The following is a 16356-nucleotide window of genomic DNA, read 5'->3' on the forward strand; positions in this document are numbered from 1 at the left end:
ATGATCAAGGTCTATAAAATCATGAACAATCTGGGGAAGTGAATAAGGAAGTGTTATTTATCCCTTCACATAACACAAGAACCAAGGGTCACCCAATGAAATGAATTGGCAGCAGGTTTAAAACAAACCAAAGGAAGTACTTGTTCACACAACACACAGTCAACCTGTGGAACTCATTGTGAAGGGATGTTGTGAAGGCCAAAAGTGTAACTGGGTTCAAAAAAGAACTGGATAAGTCCATGGATGATAGGTCTATCAATGCTATTAGCCAAGATGCTACCCTCTCCTTTGGGTATACCTAAACCTCCAATTGCCAGAAGCTGGGAGAGAATGACAGGATGGATCACTCAATAATTGCCCTGTTCTGTTTATTCCCTCTGAAGCATTTGGCATTGACCTCTGTCAAAGACAGGATACAGGGCAAGATGGACCATTGGCCTGTATGGCCATTCTTATGTAAGGACAGAATCAAGCTGTTGGTGTTTAAACCTAGGGCCTCCAGATTCACTGATAGATCATGCCTAATTGCTCCCTGCCATAATATTTGCCAGGGTTCACTGTGCACTCCCTCTGAACTGGGTGAGCATGCAGATGCTCCAGTGGAGCATAGACCTTCACGTGCACTGGGACAGCATGGGCCTGAATGACCCCTTTTAATGCTATCCCAGCTCTACTAACTGGTTGGGGCAGAACGGGCTATGGGTTGTCTGTACTAGGCTCTCATGATCCTTGTGTACAATGTCTGTGAAGGATGCTGAAGGGGCAGGGTGAATTATTTTTTGACCACTTCCCTTCTCCTTTAGGCATACTTGAGTGTTATTACAGTATTTAGTTTCTGTTTCTTTTTCTTTTTCATTTTTTTCTTCTTCTTACCTTTTTTCTTCTCCCTTCATGTATAGAGTGTGAATATGGCAAGTACAAGTGACAAATTGCATACAGTTTGGGCAAAAATACAGGAAATGAATTTGTAATATTTGTATTGCTATTTTACCTCCTTCTGGCTAAGGAAAAATATCATCCAGTAAACTTTCATAATCAATTTTTTTTCACTAAATATCACTAATAAAATCACATTGGACCATAATCTCAGCTGGTGAAATTGACGTAGTTCCTCTGACTTCATTGGACCTTTTATATCAGCTGAGGATCTGCCCAATCAAACATAAAACCCAAAAAGTATCAGTAATAAATATGCTAACTGTGAAGTAATCAGTGTGTGCTGAAAGCTGTTCTTCTTTTCATGGCACAGAAAAAGTTTGTATAACACCCTGATGAGTGTTATTTTCAGAAGCCTGTAGTTGCATTCTTTTAGGTTAAAGTTGACATTCCAGTTAACCAGCATATGTGAGTTTTGGCAGTTGTTTTTTGGGATTATATGTCAGGTTTGATACCCTGAGATACAGGCATCCGACGAAGTGGATATTCACCCACAAAAGCTCATGCTCCAATACGTCTGTTAATCTATAAGGTGCCACAGGACTCTTTGCTACCCTGAGATAGCAGATCAAATCCTGTTTCCAAATATTGATGGTGGGACTAGCATTCAATACTCAAAATGTCCGATTTGCTCAGCAATTAACAAAATGTATCCCTCTTATCCTAAAATTTATTATAGCCTTTATACCGCTGGCATAAGGAAGGGCTAAGGTCCTGATTCTGTGAAGTGCTGATCACCTTTGGGGAAACATTGAACACATTCAACTCTTAATGATTTATATGGGAGATGAGAGCACAGTCATCAACTTCCAGGAGGTCCTCAGCACCTTACAGGATCTTGCCCCACTTTGTGCAGGAGTTCCTACCATTTCTAAGTAGATTTCAGGGATCTGAGACCAAAGATCCTATTCTTCCCTTTGCTTTTCAGAAAATTGTAGGTGATTTCCTCATCCTTCCTTTTTGTAACTGATTTTCTATTAAGATCTTTATGTACCATTCTGCTACAGTCTCTGACCGTGCCCTGCACTCCCTCACTCAGGTAGAGCTTTCATTCAATTCTGCTGATGTTTCAAGAATGACTCATTTATAATTTGTATCTGCTTTTGAAGTGGACTTCCAAATGAAATACGGATGTGAAGATAATGCTGCCTTTTCAACTAGCATTTCTGTGTCTAAGCAGGAAAGAAAAGTTCAGATAGAGGTCTGGCCTTGCACTTGTAAGGTCTTAATGGGACAGTATATTGAAATGGTATTTGTTACCATACAGCACAGTACCTCCTTCTTGTGCCAGGCAATTTGTGCATTAATAAGTTGAAGCAGCTAGGTGACAGAGAGAGAGAGAGAGGCAGCTGGGCTGAGTCTAAGGCACCACACTGCAAATTTAGAAACTACTGAAGATTAAAAAAAAAAGCAGTCCTGCTAGGAAATAGGTGGTCAGAGGGTGAGGAAGTCAGACAAATGAGGCTTGGATGAATGTAAAGAGCAAATTTTGGAGGGAAAAAAGCAGAAGCATGATTATGCAACGGTATTATACATATGTGTACTGAGAAACCGTGATTGCCTGTGCTGGTTGCCATTTGCCCACACAATCATGTTGTTTACATGTGCTAATGCAGGTGGGCAAATGTGCTCAAGCATCAAGCCTCCTGTTTTAAAACTCTGGTCTAAGGAAGATTTGGAAAAAAAAAAGTTTCCTTGCAACTTAGATTTTTGTGTCTATCTTAATTATTTCATATAAATAGTTTAAGCTATGATTTGAAGTTATCATCAAAGAAAGGCTGAATACATTTCAGATTTAGATGAAATTTGGCAATTTCACATTCAGATAAGCATTCTCAAATTTAAAAAGTCATTAATCTAGCTGTATCATTTTTAGTAGGGTTTCCATTAAATTATGTGTTTCTGATACACTTCAGCTATATCAAAAATTTGGCCAGGCAAAATTGAAGCAATAGAGAAACAGATGAAATAACTAGGGCTGTCGATTAATCGCAGTTAACTAACGCAATTAACTCAAAAATTAATTGTGATTTAAAATTTTAATTGTGATTAATCGCAGTTTTAACCACACTGTTAAACAATAAAATACCAATTGAAATGTATTAAATATTTTTGGATGATTTCCTACATTTTCAGATATTTTGATTTAATTACAACACAGACTACAAAGTGTACAATGCTCACTTTATAATATTATTTTTTATTACAAATATTTGCATTGTAAAAATGATAAAAGAAATAGTATTTTTCAATTTACCTCATACAGGTACTGTAGTGAAATCTCTTTATTGTGAAAGTACAATTTACAAATGTAGATATTTTTGTTACGTAACTGCAATCCAAAAAAAAAGTAACGTACAACTTTAGAGCCTACAAGTCCACTTAGTCCTACTTCTTGTTCAGCCAATCACTCAACAAACAAGTTAGTTTACATTTACAGGAAATAATGTTGCCCGCTTCTTATTTACATCACCTGAAAGTGAGAACAGGTGTTCGCATGGCACTTTTGTAGCTGGCATTACGTGCCAGATATGCTAAACATTCGTATGCCTCTGCATGCTTCAGCCACCATTCCAGAGGACATGTTTCCATGCTGACTATGCTTGTTAAAAAAATAATGCAAATAATGCGTTAAATTTATGACTGAACTCCTTGGGGGAGCATTATATGTTTCCTGCTGTTTTACCTGCATTCTGCCACTTATTTCATGTTATAACAATCTCAGATGATGACCCAGCACATGTTGTTCATTTTAAGAACACTTTCACTGCAGATTTGACAAAATGCAAAGACGGTACCAATGTGATATTTCTAAAGATAGCTACAGCACTTGACCCAAGGTTTAAGAATCTGAAGTACCTTCCAAAATTTGAGAGGGACTAAGTGTGGAACATGCTTTCAGAAGTCTTAAAAGCGTAACACTCTGATGCGGAAACTACAGAACCTGAACCATCAAAAAGGAAAATCAACCTTCTGCTGGTGGCATCTGACTCAGATGATGAAAATGAACATAGGCGTGTGCATCGGTGTGCTGGGTGTGCCCAGGCACACCCGTATGCAGGGATGGGAAAATGGCCCCACTCTCCTGGCGTGGCAAGCCGTGGGGTCTGTGCTCCGGGGCCGGAGCGCCCGGCTGAGCATAGCAAGTCGCCGGCCCCTCCCCCACCTTTCCTCCCTCCCCTGGAGCCATGCTGCCACGCACACAGTGCTCTGGGGGCCGGGGCTGTGCATTCCCATGGGGCAGTGTTTGGCTCCGTGGGGAGGCAGACACACTCCCTGCTCATCTGGAGCCATGCCGCTCTGAGGGGCGGGGCTGCATGCTCCCGCAGGGCAGCGTGTCTGGTTCTGTGCAAAGCAAAACATGCTGCTAGGAGCCTCATGGTAAGGGATCCGGGACCGGGGGCGTTGGATAAGGGGTGGGAGCAGTCAGGGGACAGACAGCAGGGTGGGTTGGATAGGGGATGGGTTCCTGGCGGGGGGGTGGTTGGGGCGGAGGGTCTCTGGAGGGGGTTGGATTGGGCATGGGAGTCCGGGGGTCTGTCGAGGGGCAGGGGGTGGATATGGGTCAGGGCAATCAGGGGACAGGGAGTAAGGAGGGTCTGGCGGCAGTTAGGGTGTGGGGGGTCTCTGGAGTGGGTGGTCAGGGGACAAGGAGCTATGGGGGTGGATGAGTTGGGAGTTCTGGGGTCCTGTCAGGGGTGGGGGCAGTTGGATAGGCATGGAAGTCCCAGGGGTCTGTCTGGGGGCAGGAGTGTGGATAAGGGTCGGGGCAGTCAGGGGACAGGTAGGCGGTAGGGTCCTAGGGGGGCAGTCAGGGGACAAGGAGCAGGGAGGCTTAGATAGGGGGTGGGGTCCTGGGGGGCAGTTAGGGGCAGGGGTCCCAGAAGGGGGTAGTCAGGGGACAAGGAGTGGGGGGTTTGAGGGTTCGGGGGGGGCTGTCAGGGGGTGGGAAGTAGGAGGGAGTGGATGTGGGTGGGACAGGGCTTAGGGCAGGGTGGGGTGGGGCTAGGGCGGGGCTCCCTGGGTGCACACCCTAATGAAATGTGCTGTGCATGCCTATAAAAATGAATATGTATCAGTCCACACTGCTTTGGATCATTATCTAGAAGAACCCATCATCAGCATGGATGTATTTCCTAGAATGGTGGTTGAAGCATGAAGGGACATAGGAATCTTTAGCATCTTTAGTGATGCTGGCTATAACAGTGCCATATCAACACTTGTTCTCACTTTCAGTTGACATTGTAAACAAGAATTGGGCAGCATTATCTCCTGCAATGTAAACAAACTTGTTTGTCCGAGTGATTGGCTGTACAAGAAGTAGAACTGAGTGGACTTTCTAGGCTCTAAGGTTTTATATTGTTTTATTTTTGAATGAAGTTATTTTTTGCACATAATTCTATATTAGTAAGTTCAACTTTCATGTTAAAGAGATTGCACTTCAGTATTTGTATTATGTGAATTGAAAAACACTATTTCTTTTGTTTTTTTACAGTGCAAATATTTGTAATAAAAAATAAATATAAAGGGAGCAGTCTACACTTCATAACTCTATTGTGATTGAAATAAAAATATTTGAAAATGTAGAAAACATGCAAAAATATTTAAATAAATGGTTTTCTATCATTGTTTAACAGCGTGAGTAATCATGCGATAAATCACAATATTTTTTTAATTGCTTGACAGCCCGAGAAATAACAGATCATAAAATTTCACTGGTTTTTTTTTACATAAAACTATGTCCTGCTTGATTGATTACCTCCAGTTAATAATGTCTTGATCTGAAAACATTTGTAAGAATGGCTAAACAAGAAGTTAAATAGCCATTATTAAATTTAACATTGTCCCTAGATTCTGATGGAATAAAAGATATTTAATTATCACTTTAATATAGGAATATATTAAACAGCTTCTTTCAAAATATACAAGAGAAATATGTATTGAATACTTCTGCCTTTTCTGCATCATGATGCATAATTCTATCATCCTTGAGTGTTAGTCAGACCTGTAATAGTGCTAGGCTTTAATTTATTCTTGATCTATTTAAAGAATTATTTCTTATTGCCCTTAACCTAACTGGCTGGAAAAAAAAATCACTGATACCTTTGGTCTCATTTTTGCATTTCCTAACTCCTAGTTTGTATTCATTGCTATCCGCTTCCCCGCTTTTTAATTTGTTTTCTGCATATTAGTTTTTACTGCTGACTTTATCTCCCCTCTTAATCAAGACTTTTTTAACCAAAGAAACCTTCTTTTATGGTAGCAGAAGAGTGGGTTTTTCTGAGCATCTAATAAAGCAGTCACAATTCCTAACTGGCATTCAAATTTTAATGTTCAAATATTGTCTCTTATTCAATTCTGTTCACAATTGTTTTTAGCTTTGGAAAATTGGCCTTTTTAAAACAGCATGTAGATTTTTACTTCTGTATATTTGTTATGCCTTCTAAGGTAGTGATCGTAGAGGCCATTTTGATCATCTAATCCAACTTCCAGCAAAATGCAGCTCATAGAATTTCACAAAGTAAATCCTGTGCTGTGTCTACTAACTTGCGGTTGGGCATGGCATGTGTACCTTGGAAGGCTGGGTATACAGTAGGCATGGAGCAACAACAGATCATCCAGTGCATATTGTGACAGACCCAGACCAGTGGGGTACAGGAGTCTGGTCGAGGGCAAATATACTGGTCACAGGAGGAGTAGTTTTCTGTTCCCTGAGTGACCAGAGCAGGGGCTGCACTAGTGTAATCAGGAACCTGCTAGAACCAATTAAGGCAGACAGGCTGATTAGATCACCTGCAGCCAATCAAGGCAGGCTAATCAGGGCACCTGGGTTTAAAAAGGAGCTCACTTCAGTTTGTGGTGTGCGTGTGAGGAGCTGGTAGCAAGAGTCTCAAGGAGCTGAGAGGATGTGCTGTTGGAGGACTAAGGAGAGCAAGCGTTATCAGACACCAGGAGGAAGGTCCTGTGGTGAGGATAAAGAAGGTGTTTGGAGGAGGCCATGGGGAAGTAGCCCAGGGAGTTGTAGCTGTCATGCAGCTGTTACAAGAGGCACTATAGACAGCTGCAATCCACAGGGCCCTAGGCTGGAACCTGGAGTAGAGGGTGGGCCCGGGTTCCCCCCAAACCTCCCAACTCCTGATCAGACACAGGAGAAGTTGACCCAGACACTGGGGAAGATCACTGAAGCGAGCAAATCTGCCAATAAGCGCAGGACCCACCAAGGTAGAGGAGGAACTTTGTCACAATAGAAATAAATAAAATTTCTAGCTATATGTTTGGTAAAACAGAGCCATTACTTTGGACCTGATCCTGAGAGATGCTAAGTACTATGGCTTCCTGCTAACTTAAGTGAGATTTGCAGGTGTCAGTGTTTGTCAGGTGATATGGAAGTATACGTAATGGTAGTTATAGTGTGTGTGTGTGTGTGTGTGTGTGTGTGTGTGTGTGTCTCCAGAAATCATTTTAAATAGAATTGGAACAGACTTAAGACATCTCATCCCCATCGCGTATCAGGAATTTCCACAGTTCTGTTCTCAAGTGTTTTATCTGCCCTGTAAACTAACATGCTATTTTAGTTAAACTTCTTGATGCTTACTATATATATATATATATATATATATATATATATATATACACACACACACACACAACAAATATAGTGATGTCTGTCTGTCTTTGTCCAAACTTTACACTTTGACTTTTTCCTGGTCACTCTTTCTGTCTATTTTTTGCCTGCCTTACTACCAACTAAATTTGAAGCTGTTTCTCAACATCCCTCCAGCAAATTTGAGCCAAAGGAGCTTTTTGGACACTACTCTTTCTCCTAGCTTCCTTCTCAACTCAGCCTTTCTGTTTCTGTCCATGGTTCATAATGTTGATGACTTCCTTGATTTACTAGAGCTTCCCTTTTCCTCTCTCTCACCTGTCATATTTGTAAATCTGCTTACCACCACTTTCAAAATGCCGTGACTACCCTGACCCCAGATTTTCTGACATCCTTATACATGCCTTTGTCTCTTTTTGCCTCAAGTGCAACTTTTTCTGTGGCCTTCCCAAGACTCAGCTCTGACTCCAATCTCTAAAGAATGCTTCTGCAGCTATTCAAAAAGATAGCATCACCCCAGAATCAAACAGCTCCATTGGCTTCCATCCACAAACAGCTCCATCAGATCTCCGTTCCATAGCCCTTTCTATAATTCTTTATTAACTTTTTTTTTCCCTCTTCAGAGATAAGACTTGAAGACCTGAATTCCCTGGGTCCGTTATTGATAGGCTGTTTTGCTTCCATGTTCTGAACACAAATAGCGTTTTATGATAACTCTTTTTCCTTCATAGATCCAGGTTTGCACAGACAGCAATTTTTCCTGCAGAGACCGTCAAATGTGGTAGCCCTTGAGGAAAAGATGCCGTTCTTGAGTGTTGTGTTTCTGGGTTTCCCACCCACCTTCACATGGATGCGAGGAGATGAAATTATTCCTGTCAGGTATTTCATACACGTGTCTCTTATGTAATGAAAGTTCGTTTCCCAGGGTGAAGTACGGGTAAAACATTAACTATCATTTTAAATGTTGTCAGTTTGGTTCAGCTTTGAGGAGATCAAGCTTTCATTCTAAGTAATAATAAGACTGGATGTGCACATGAAACTCCTGTTTTCCTCATTTGCAGCTGTGCATGCATATCTGAGGGTAGAATTTGGCCATAAATGTCTTCTTTTATGAAATGGTATTTAAATCAGGTAGAGCAGCATCCAAAAGTTAATTATCACATTTAATAACAACATTATAAGATCAGAGCTAGCCAGCTGAGAAGGTTCTATGGAGTACCTTAGATCTTGAGTACTTTTTATTGGAGATGAATGTGAACATGGTTTTTATTTATTTATTTATTTATTGGTCAATGTTACAGATCCAAAAAATATTCATTACTGGCTGGCAGTAACTTACTTATTTCTAATGTGACTGATGACGATTCTGGGACGTACACTTGCATTGTCAGCTACAAGAATGAGAACAGTAGTGCCTCTGCAGAGCTCACAGTTATGGGTGAGTACAGATTTCCAGATTCTGTGCAAGAGGAGTCCTTTGCTTTCCCAAGAATGTTGATAACCATTAGCGCTTATATAACTCTTTCCTCTGCGGGTCTCCATGTACTTATCTGTAAACTGGTGGGGTTCCCACCTTACTTTGAACAGGATTTTCACTCACTGACACAGTATACACACATAATCAATATACCTCATGGAAGAACATCAAACAGCAGAGTAAAACTTCTTACAATGTTTCTGGCTTATAATCAAATTGCTAGTAGAATATTTGTTGGTGTCAAATCCCAATTTGCCCAATTCAGTTAACTGTTTTTTCTTGTGTACGGCATCACAAATGAATACAATGGTGATCTGAAATCTTATTTTAGCAAGTTTTGCATAACTATAGTATTGCTTACTGAAATTGTTTTACTGCTTTTTCTTTATCTTACGACTCCATGGCCTTGCTTTAGCATCAGGTATTATGTGCCTATGTTCTTGCTTTTAGTGAAAACCATGAATAAGCAATGATGCAGTGAGGATTTCCCTGTGTTACCTAGGGTCACCAGATAGAAAGTGTGAAAAATCAGGATAGAGAGTGAGGTGTAATAGGTCAATATAAGAAAAAACCCCGAATATCATGACTGTCCCTATAAAATCAGGACATCTGATCACCCTGGTGTTACCTTCTACATAAAAATGTTTTCTCCTTTGTTTCAGATGATAGGTTTACTGGCTAACTAACAAAATATGTTGTCTGAGGAACATGTGGAAAGATGTCTTAGACATTTTGAAACAGGCTTTTTTCCCCTATTGTGTCAAATTTTAATAGAACCATAATTATATTAAATTCCGAGGGGTGTTTTTTTAATCGGAGAACAATACCAAGCTACATTAGCATTATTCAATAAGATTTAAGAAACTACATAGATAATACTTTGTCAAACAATAGCATAATTTCAATGTGCTGTTCATTTTGCATTCTGGTTTTAAAGCTTATGCATAAAAATACTTGCATTAGAGAACAGAGCCCCAAGTTGGATTATAGGATATTCAATGCTTGTATAACAATATCCTTCTTTCAAGTCATAATTCAATGTTATAGTAATTACACATGATGGAAACTTTCATTCTATTGCTTTAGGTACATTAATACAATACAAATGTTTTATTTGCTACATTTTGAAAATTTAAAAAATGACTTTATAATTGCAAAAGTTCACTAACTATTTATAGTAAACCTACATTTCCAATCTACAAAGAATCAAATGCAGAAATGGAAGATAACTTCTGGAATAAAATGCTTATTTAGCTTTGCTGAAAGATGCTCAATGGAAACCAACCATGAAATTATACACAACTGCAGCTATTTGTGGATTGAGAAACACCTATCGATTATGTGAATCTTATTTTTTTTTCTCGCATATAGTAGATTATAGGATTCTATGGCATGGACCAAGGCTGAAATTTCAATGCTCTGCAGAGGATTTGGCTATCCAGTTTCCATGAAAATTAATAGAAATTTCACATCCAAATTCTTTCGGGTGTTGAAAATCCCACCCCATATCTTTATTCTCTGTAATGCACTTAACTATGGCTTGACTATGACTCTATAATAATGTTACGCTAAAAATGCATTGTATAGAATTAATTTTGTATTTATTTTCATGCTTATACAGAGAGAAATATGTAACGAGGAGTGTAATGCAATTTTGGGGATAAACTTGGATTCAGATAATTCAGTGATAATGGTTATATATGAATGGTAGAAGAGAGGTTTCAAAAGGTGGCACTTGTTACTTATTGAGCACCATGATTGATTGGGACTATACCAACATAAAGGATAGCACAATCATTGACACAATGAAAATGAAATCTAAATCTAACAAAGAAACATGCACGTGCATGCAAAATACGTAATAAAAATGCACAATACAAACATTGTGCATGCAAAATAAATCAATTGTATATACAAAGTAAAGTGGGTGTGGTTTTTTTGCATAAGTGTCTAGTCACATAAGCTAATGAAATATGGGTGTAAGTTTTGGAGGTACAATTTTGATAACCTTTAAAAGTTTGGTCATTTATTTTCATAAGCATGTAGCGTGGCAGATTTAAATTAACACCATGTATCATATTGCTTAGCAACAGGTATTATGTTTGTATTGTTATAGTGAATATGTAAAAGATCCAACAAAAACTACACACCTACTAATGGAGTGCAATAGAAATCCCCATATATCCTTATTTTCATAAAAATTGGACATATTTGTTAAATTCATCTCCATAAGTAGGAAACTCTCTCTGAGAAGTTTACCGGAGTTGCTCATAACATTAGCCTAATTTATAGACATGTAATAAGTGATGGTTTTATTCATTTCCCATTGGTAAGGTATAAATCTGTATATTTTCTTTAAAAAAATTGTTTTATTTATCAAACAAAAACTGTGAATTGCAAATGCATATTTAGTTGTAAAGCATCCATTGTTTATTAGAAAGTTAATTGCTTTCATGTAAACAGTTTGTGTCAGAGTATGTTCTGGAGAGAAGGGCAGGCAAAGTATTTTACACGTGTCAGCTAAAAAATTAAACACTCCAATAATTAAATCTTTCCTCTAGGCCATGTGAGTAGGCCAATACTACATCAAAGTTAGTTGAATCACATGATAGGGCGATAGCTTCATTATTTAAAAGATAAAAGACGATCTGGCAGGAAAATGAATGTCTTCCATGGGGAAGATCCTATGTATCATTTCTTTTGCGGATCTTAAAACAACCCCTCACCTGTACTGGCCATAATGCTAAAAATGCAGAGAGGAATGAAGTTGCTGGAAAGGCTAAATAATATTTGTTGCTAAATTTTGAACTTTGAATATTTCATGTACAAATCCTTTTTGGCAGGATGTTAGTCGTGTCTCCTTGTGCAGTAGAAAGTTTAAAAGTCCAGTAAATATTACCTTCTCGCTTTATAAATCAGCTGCATGCTTGGCAATGATTTTAAAGGACTAGGCTAAGTAAAAACAAATGTTTAATGATGACAATCACTGGCAAGATGATTGCTATCGTTAGGTTTGCTAATGAGTGTCCATTATAGCTCCTTCTTTCTAAATCTTAAGTTTTCAGAAGCATTCATCTTTTGGGGTTAGAATTTTTCCTGTTTGGTCTTTGGGAGTTGAATTTAAAGTTTGAACAAAATCTCTTTTGCCATTTGTGTAGAGAAGACTGGGCCTGAGATGCACTGCATTATAGCACTGATCAAGCAAAGATCTTTATTCCTGCATGGAATCCCACTGATTTCAGTACAGTGTTATGCTGGAGTGAGAGTCAGGGTTTCCAGATACAGTCGCTGGATTGGAGCTTAATTTTGCAAAACTGACTTTTGCAAGCATTGATTGTAATGAATGCATATCCCTGACAGTCTCTAAATTCTATCAATTCCAATGACAAACATCATGTGACTACGTTATTTGAAATCTGTCAGAGTTAGAATTGTGCCTGTCAAGTCCAGGAAGGTGTACATGGCCTTTTGAAGATAAAGAAGATTTTTCATCAAATAAACAATTGCATATAAATGTGACACATTTTCAGGTTCATAATAAAATTGCACTTGGATCTCAAAGCTACTTTTAATTGGGTTGAGATTACTGTACATAACACAATCGTTGTGTTCTCTTTCTCTGAATTTAAAGATCCTGTAAATGTCCCTTGAGGAGCAATACAGAAGTGAATAGTTTCACAGCACTGCTAGGTCAGCAGACTGGGTTTGCATGGTTTCAGGTCACTGACTAGAGAGAGACTGCCAACAAAAGCAGAAAACTGGGTCCAAAAGGTGGTGTTGTCAGAAAAAAATTGTTCCTAGCTTTTACAAAGCAAGTTATATGTAATCTATAAAGAGACAACTTAGAAAATGCTTCCAAACTGCAGCCAGGGAAACAAGCACCTTTTATGATTGAATTTTTAGGATCAACTGTTTTTTGCATCAGTTTTATTTTCCAGCAAGAAAGTTGAGCCTCCATGGTGTTATGAGCCAGGTTTCCAACAAGTCTAGTTTAGTTTGCCAAGACCAAGAGTTAGTCAGTATTGCAAAGGATGGTCAATCCAATCTTTCTTGTTTGGTTTTATTTCCATTCCACAACATCCATTGCCAGAATATGTGTGCACAGATCAAATGGATGAAAAATGCTGACTGATGGAGGCCTGGAGCATGTTCCCGGGTGTGAATAATTTTAGGAGCAGAGTAAATGCTAGGGGAAAAGCCCTATGTTGAAAAAACATGCCTAGGAACAAAAGCCAGACAATTATATATTACGGCTACAGAAGCATCTTTTAAACTTACCCTGCTGGGCACAAATTTTGATTCAGTCTACTTTGGATGTGAAAAATATGTCCAAGGATATACCATATTACTAAACATCAGTGGTAAAATATTGTAAAAGATCATTCACTGTTGTTAAATCCCTGACACAGAAACATTCTGGAGAAGATCCTCAACTGGTAAACATTGTAATAATTCCATTGAAGGTGCTGGAGTGATAACAATTTACACCAGTTGAGGATCTGTCCTTCTTTAGCTATGCTTGATAGGGTGAGTTAAGGATCCCACATCAGTCTGTTCTGCTAATATCTTTGAATGTTCTGTGTGTGGCCAATAGCTAACCCCACAGCAGCTAGCTGAAGTAGATTGTTCGGTAAGCTGTTTTATTCTGAATATTAAACACGGTTGAAGCTGTTTACTTATTCTCTAACTGAATCTCTCACTCTATCTGGAACATTGTATGTTTATGTATACAATGGAAAGCTAAAGTGGAAACAGATAATCCAAAAGATTGTTCCAGGATGGATTGTCTCAGGCAATTCTTAAAAAAACAAAACAAAAAAAAACACACTCAAAAAAATACCTCAAGTCACAAAAAGGCTGTAAAAACTCTCCAAGTCATTTTTACCATCACTATAAGGTTAAGGTCCAAAAACAGAATATAGGATATCAGGTTTTTTTTTTCATTTCTTCTGTATATATCCGAAATGAATGCAGAATCAAACTAAGGACACAAGGGGATAACTCATCCACCCTGTCATTTCCTCTTACCGTTATTAGAGTCCCTCCTCTTTTGCTTCCCCATGCCCCAGCTCTTCAGACTGAAGAATGGGCAAAGTGCTGCTGAGAGACTTGTCAGTTTCATCATGCTGCATTGTCGATTTTCTTCTCATTCTTTTTAGGATTTCTCTCTTGATGGCATTAGTGGGAATTATGTGGTTAAATTCCATGGAACTTTGAAACTGTACATTGACGTCTTTTGTTTCCAGGTGTTTTCACAGTAATATTAACTATCAAAAATATGTTTGAGATTTGACATGAGGTAAAAATAATGTATTTAGCTTGGGCATTGGGAACATATTTTGCATTGTGCTGTTGAGAAATGGGATAGGCTGCCTGTGCTCAAAGAAGTAGCAAGAGCTGCAAACATAAAAAAGAATGGATAAATCTATGAGGACTGCTGGCACTTCAGTGGTATATAAAATGCAGCTAGTCCTTCCAAAAGACAGGGGCTGAACTGGATGGATCAATAGTTCCTTTCATCTTTGTTTTCTCTTATTTAGAAATTTTTTAAAATACATATTATGCGATCAATAGACTTTAAGGGCGCCACAGGAGCAGTTATTTTCTATCCAGTAAACACCCATTTGGACAATGTTCAGAATGTGTTTTATGCAATTGATTGAGAGGCTGTAGTGTTTTCTTGGGAATCACTCCATCCACTGTTGCATCATGCTTATGGAAAAAATGGAAGGATTGTGATGATGTTGATACAGATGCAGGTATTAAAAATGCTATGAAAAGCAATGCTATTGGGGATATACCCTGTATTCATCTTAAAATCTTATGAAGTCCTTTGCTAGCATTTTGTTTAAGTAATTGAAAATTGTAGATGTTGTGTCATACAGAATATGTTATATTTGTTGACTCTGTTTTTATTAAGGCTGAGATGGAAGTTTTACCTTACCTCATAAGTTGGGTGCCTGCATGCAAGACAGATCACCTAGGGTGGAGAAATCTGAGTACCTGATCATGAGTAGACCTTCTTGTGATTTGCATCCCAGGTGAATTTTGCTTTTGGTGAAAAACGGAAATAAAAAGAGAGAGAAAAGCAGAAATGTGAGCAGAAATGGAGGGAATCAGAGGTGTGATGAAGATTTGTCTGCTTAGAGTCTCTGGTTCAAGTTTGCCTCAAGGAAAGAAAACTTTATTGCTTATTGCTAGAATATAGAAGATATTGAAGGTAGCATTGAAACCAAGAGTTTAGTAGGATTATAAAAAGAATGGACATTTTATATGGATAATGAAAACATCCAGAGTTGTTATAAACAAGGATTTTAAAAAATAAGAGTTTTGGTAGAGAGATAAATCTGTACATTTACATGCATTAGTCAACATCTAACTAATGAAGGGTACAAAAGAAACTTTCTCTTTTGAGGTGGTGTTCCATAACTTTACTCTGCTTTACTCTGAACCTGCTGGAACTGGTCAATGTCAGAGATGGGATCCTGGACTAAGATGAGCACTGTTCGATCCAGTATAGCATTTCCTTTGTTGCTATGTTTCTTGCTTTCTTGAACCTGTTGGTGCAGATATGAGCAGTTAGGTCTGCAGCAGCATGATGGAAAAAATTATGCTAGTGTTTTGCCTTTAATGGGCTCTCCCAAGAGTGAATTGAAAATGAACCCAGATCAAGAATGTCTTGGATGGTGTTTGGTAATCTAAGGAAAGGCACCTACTTTACATTGAATTTCAGTGGGAGCTGAGCCCCTAACTCATTCAGACACTTCTGAGAATGTAGTCCTTGTCACTACATCTGTCGGCTAGCATCTTACAGACGTACAGGCCACACCTCTCTTGTGCTACTTATTTATGAGAGAGGCTTGAACAAAACTCCGCTTGTTGCCAGTTTCAGCTAATATGCATATTCATGTTCAACCCAACAGCGGAATATGTATGTAGGAAGGAGCTATTTGTTGTTGGTGCTCTCTCAAATGACCTAGGGGAAATTGTTGGAGACACTGAATTTGAGGATGATTTCCCAGATCTTTGTTGTGGCAATGGAAATGCATCAGTCCGTGGGAAAACCTGTTCAGATCCATCTGCACAGAAAGATCAGTATTGGCATGATGCCTTTGTTACTTCTATGCATAACTCTCTAATTTAGGAAATACGTCATTTTGTAGATCTGGCTGTAGTGATCAGTCAGATACTCTATAACAATCAGAATGGAAATTGCTCAGATTGAGCCTTATAAAAAGACTCAACTGTACTGCATAATAAGAAGTGAGATCTATTCTGCATAAAGGACAGATTATCACAATAGCAGGTAGTAATCTGTTGTTCTGTATGGATAGTTTAA

General features: G+C 38.7%; 1 protein-coding gene across 14 annotated transcripts in view; it reads left to right on the forward strand.

Moving 5' to 3' along the window:
- Positions 1-6788: 6788 nt before the first annotated feature.
- LOC120392921 (netrin receptor DCC-like) overlaps positions 6789-16356 on the forward strand; it is a 60557-nt gene continuing 50989 nt past the window's right edge. For 6 of the 14 annotated variants that reach the window (XR_005591825.1, XM_039517576.1, XM_039517577.1 and 3 more), the window contains exons 1-3: positions 6789-6903; positions 8272-8419; positions 8842-8978. Coding sequence is in view for 10 of the 14 variants with exons in the window: in XM_039517576.1 (XP_039373510.1) it covers positions 6843-6903; positions 8272-8419; positions 8842-8978 (346 nt within the window). In the remaining 4 variants the exon portion in view is untranslated. Of the gene's footprint in view, positions 6904-8271; positions 8420-8841; positions 8979-9679; positions 9795-10195; positions 11313-12175; positions 12565-14937; positions 15059-16356 lie in introns of those variants that run through there. The other 8 variants (XR_005591828.1, XR_005591829.1, XR_005591827.1 and 5 more) reach the window with 7 other exon arrangements.

This window comes from Mauremys reevesii, unplaced genomic scaffold (assembly GCF_016161935.1).
Source record: "Mauremys reevesii isolate NIE-2019 unplaced genomic scaffold, ASM1616193v1 Contig124, whole genome shotgun sequence".
Classification (NCBI taxonomy): domain Eukaryota; kingdom Metazoa; phylum Chordata; order Testudines; family Geoemydidae; genus Mauremys; species Mauremys reevesii.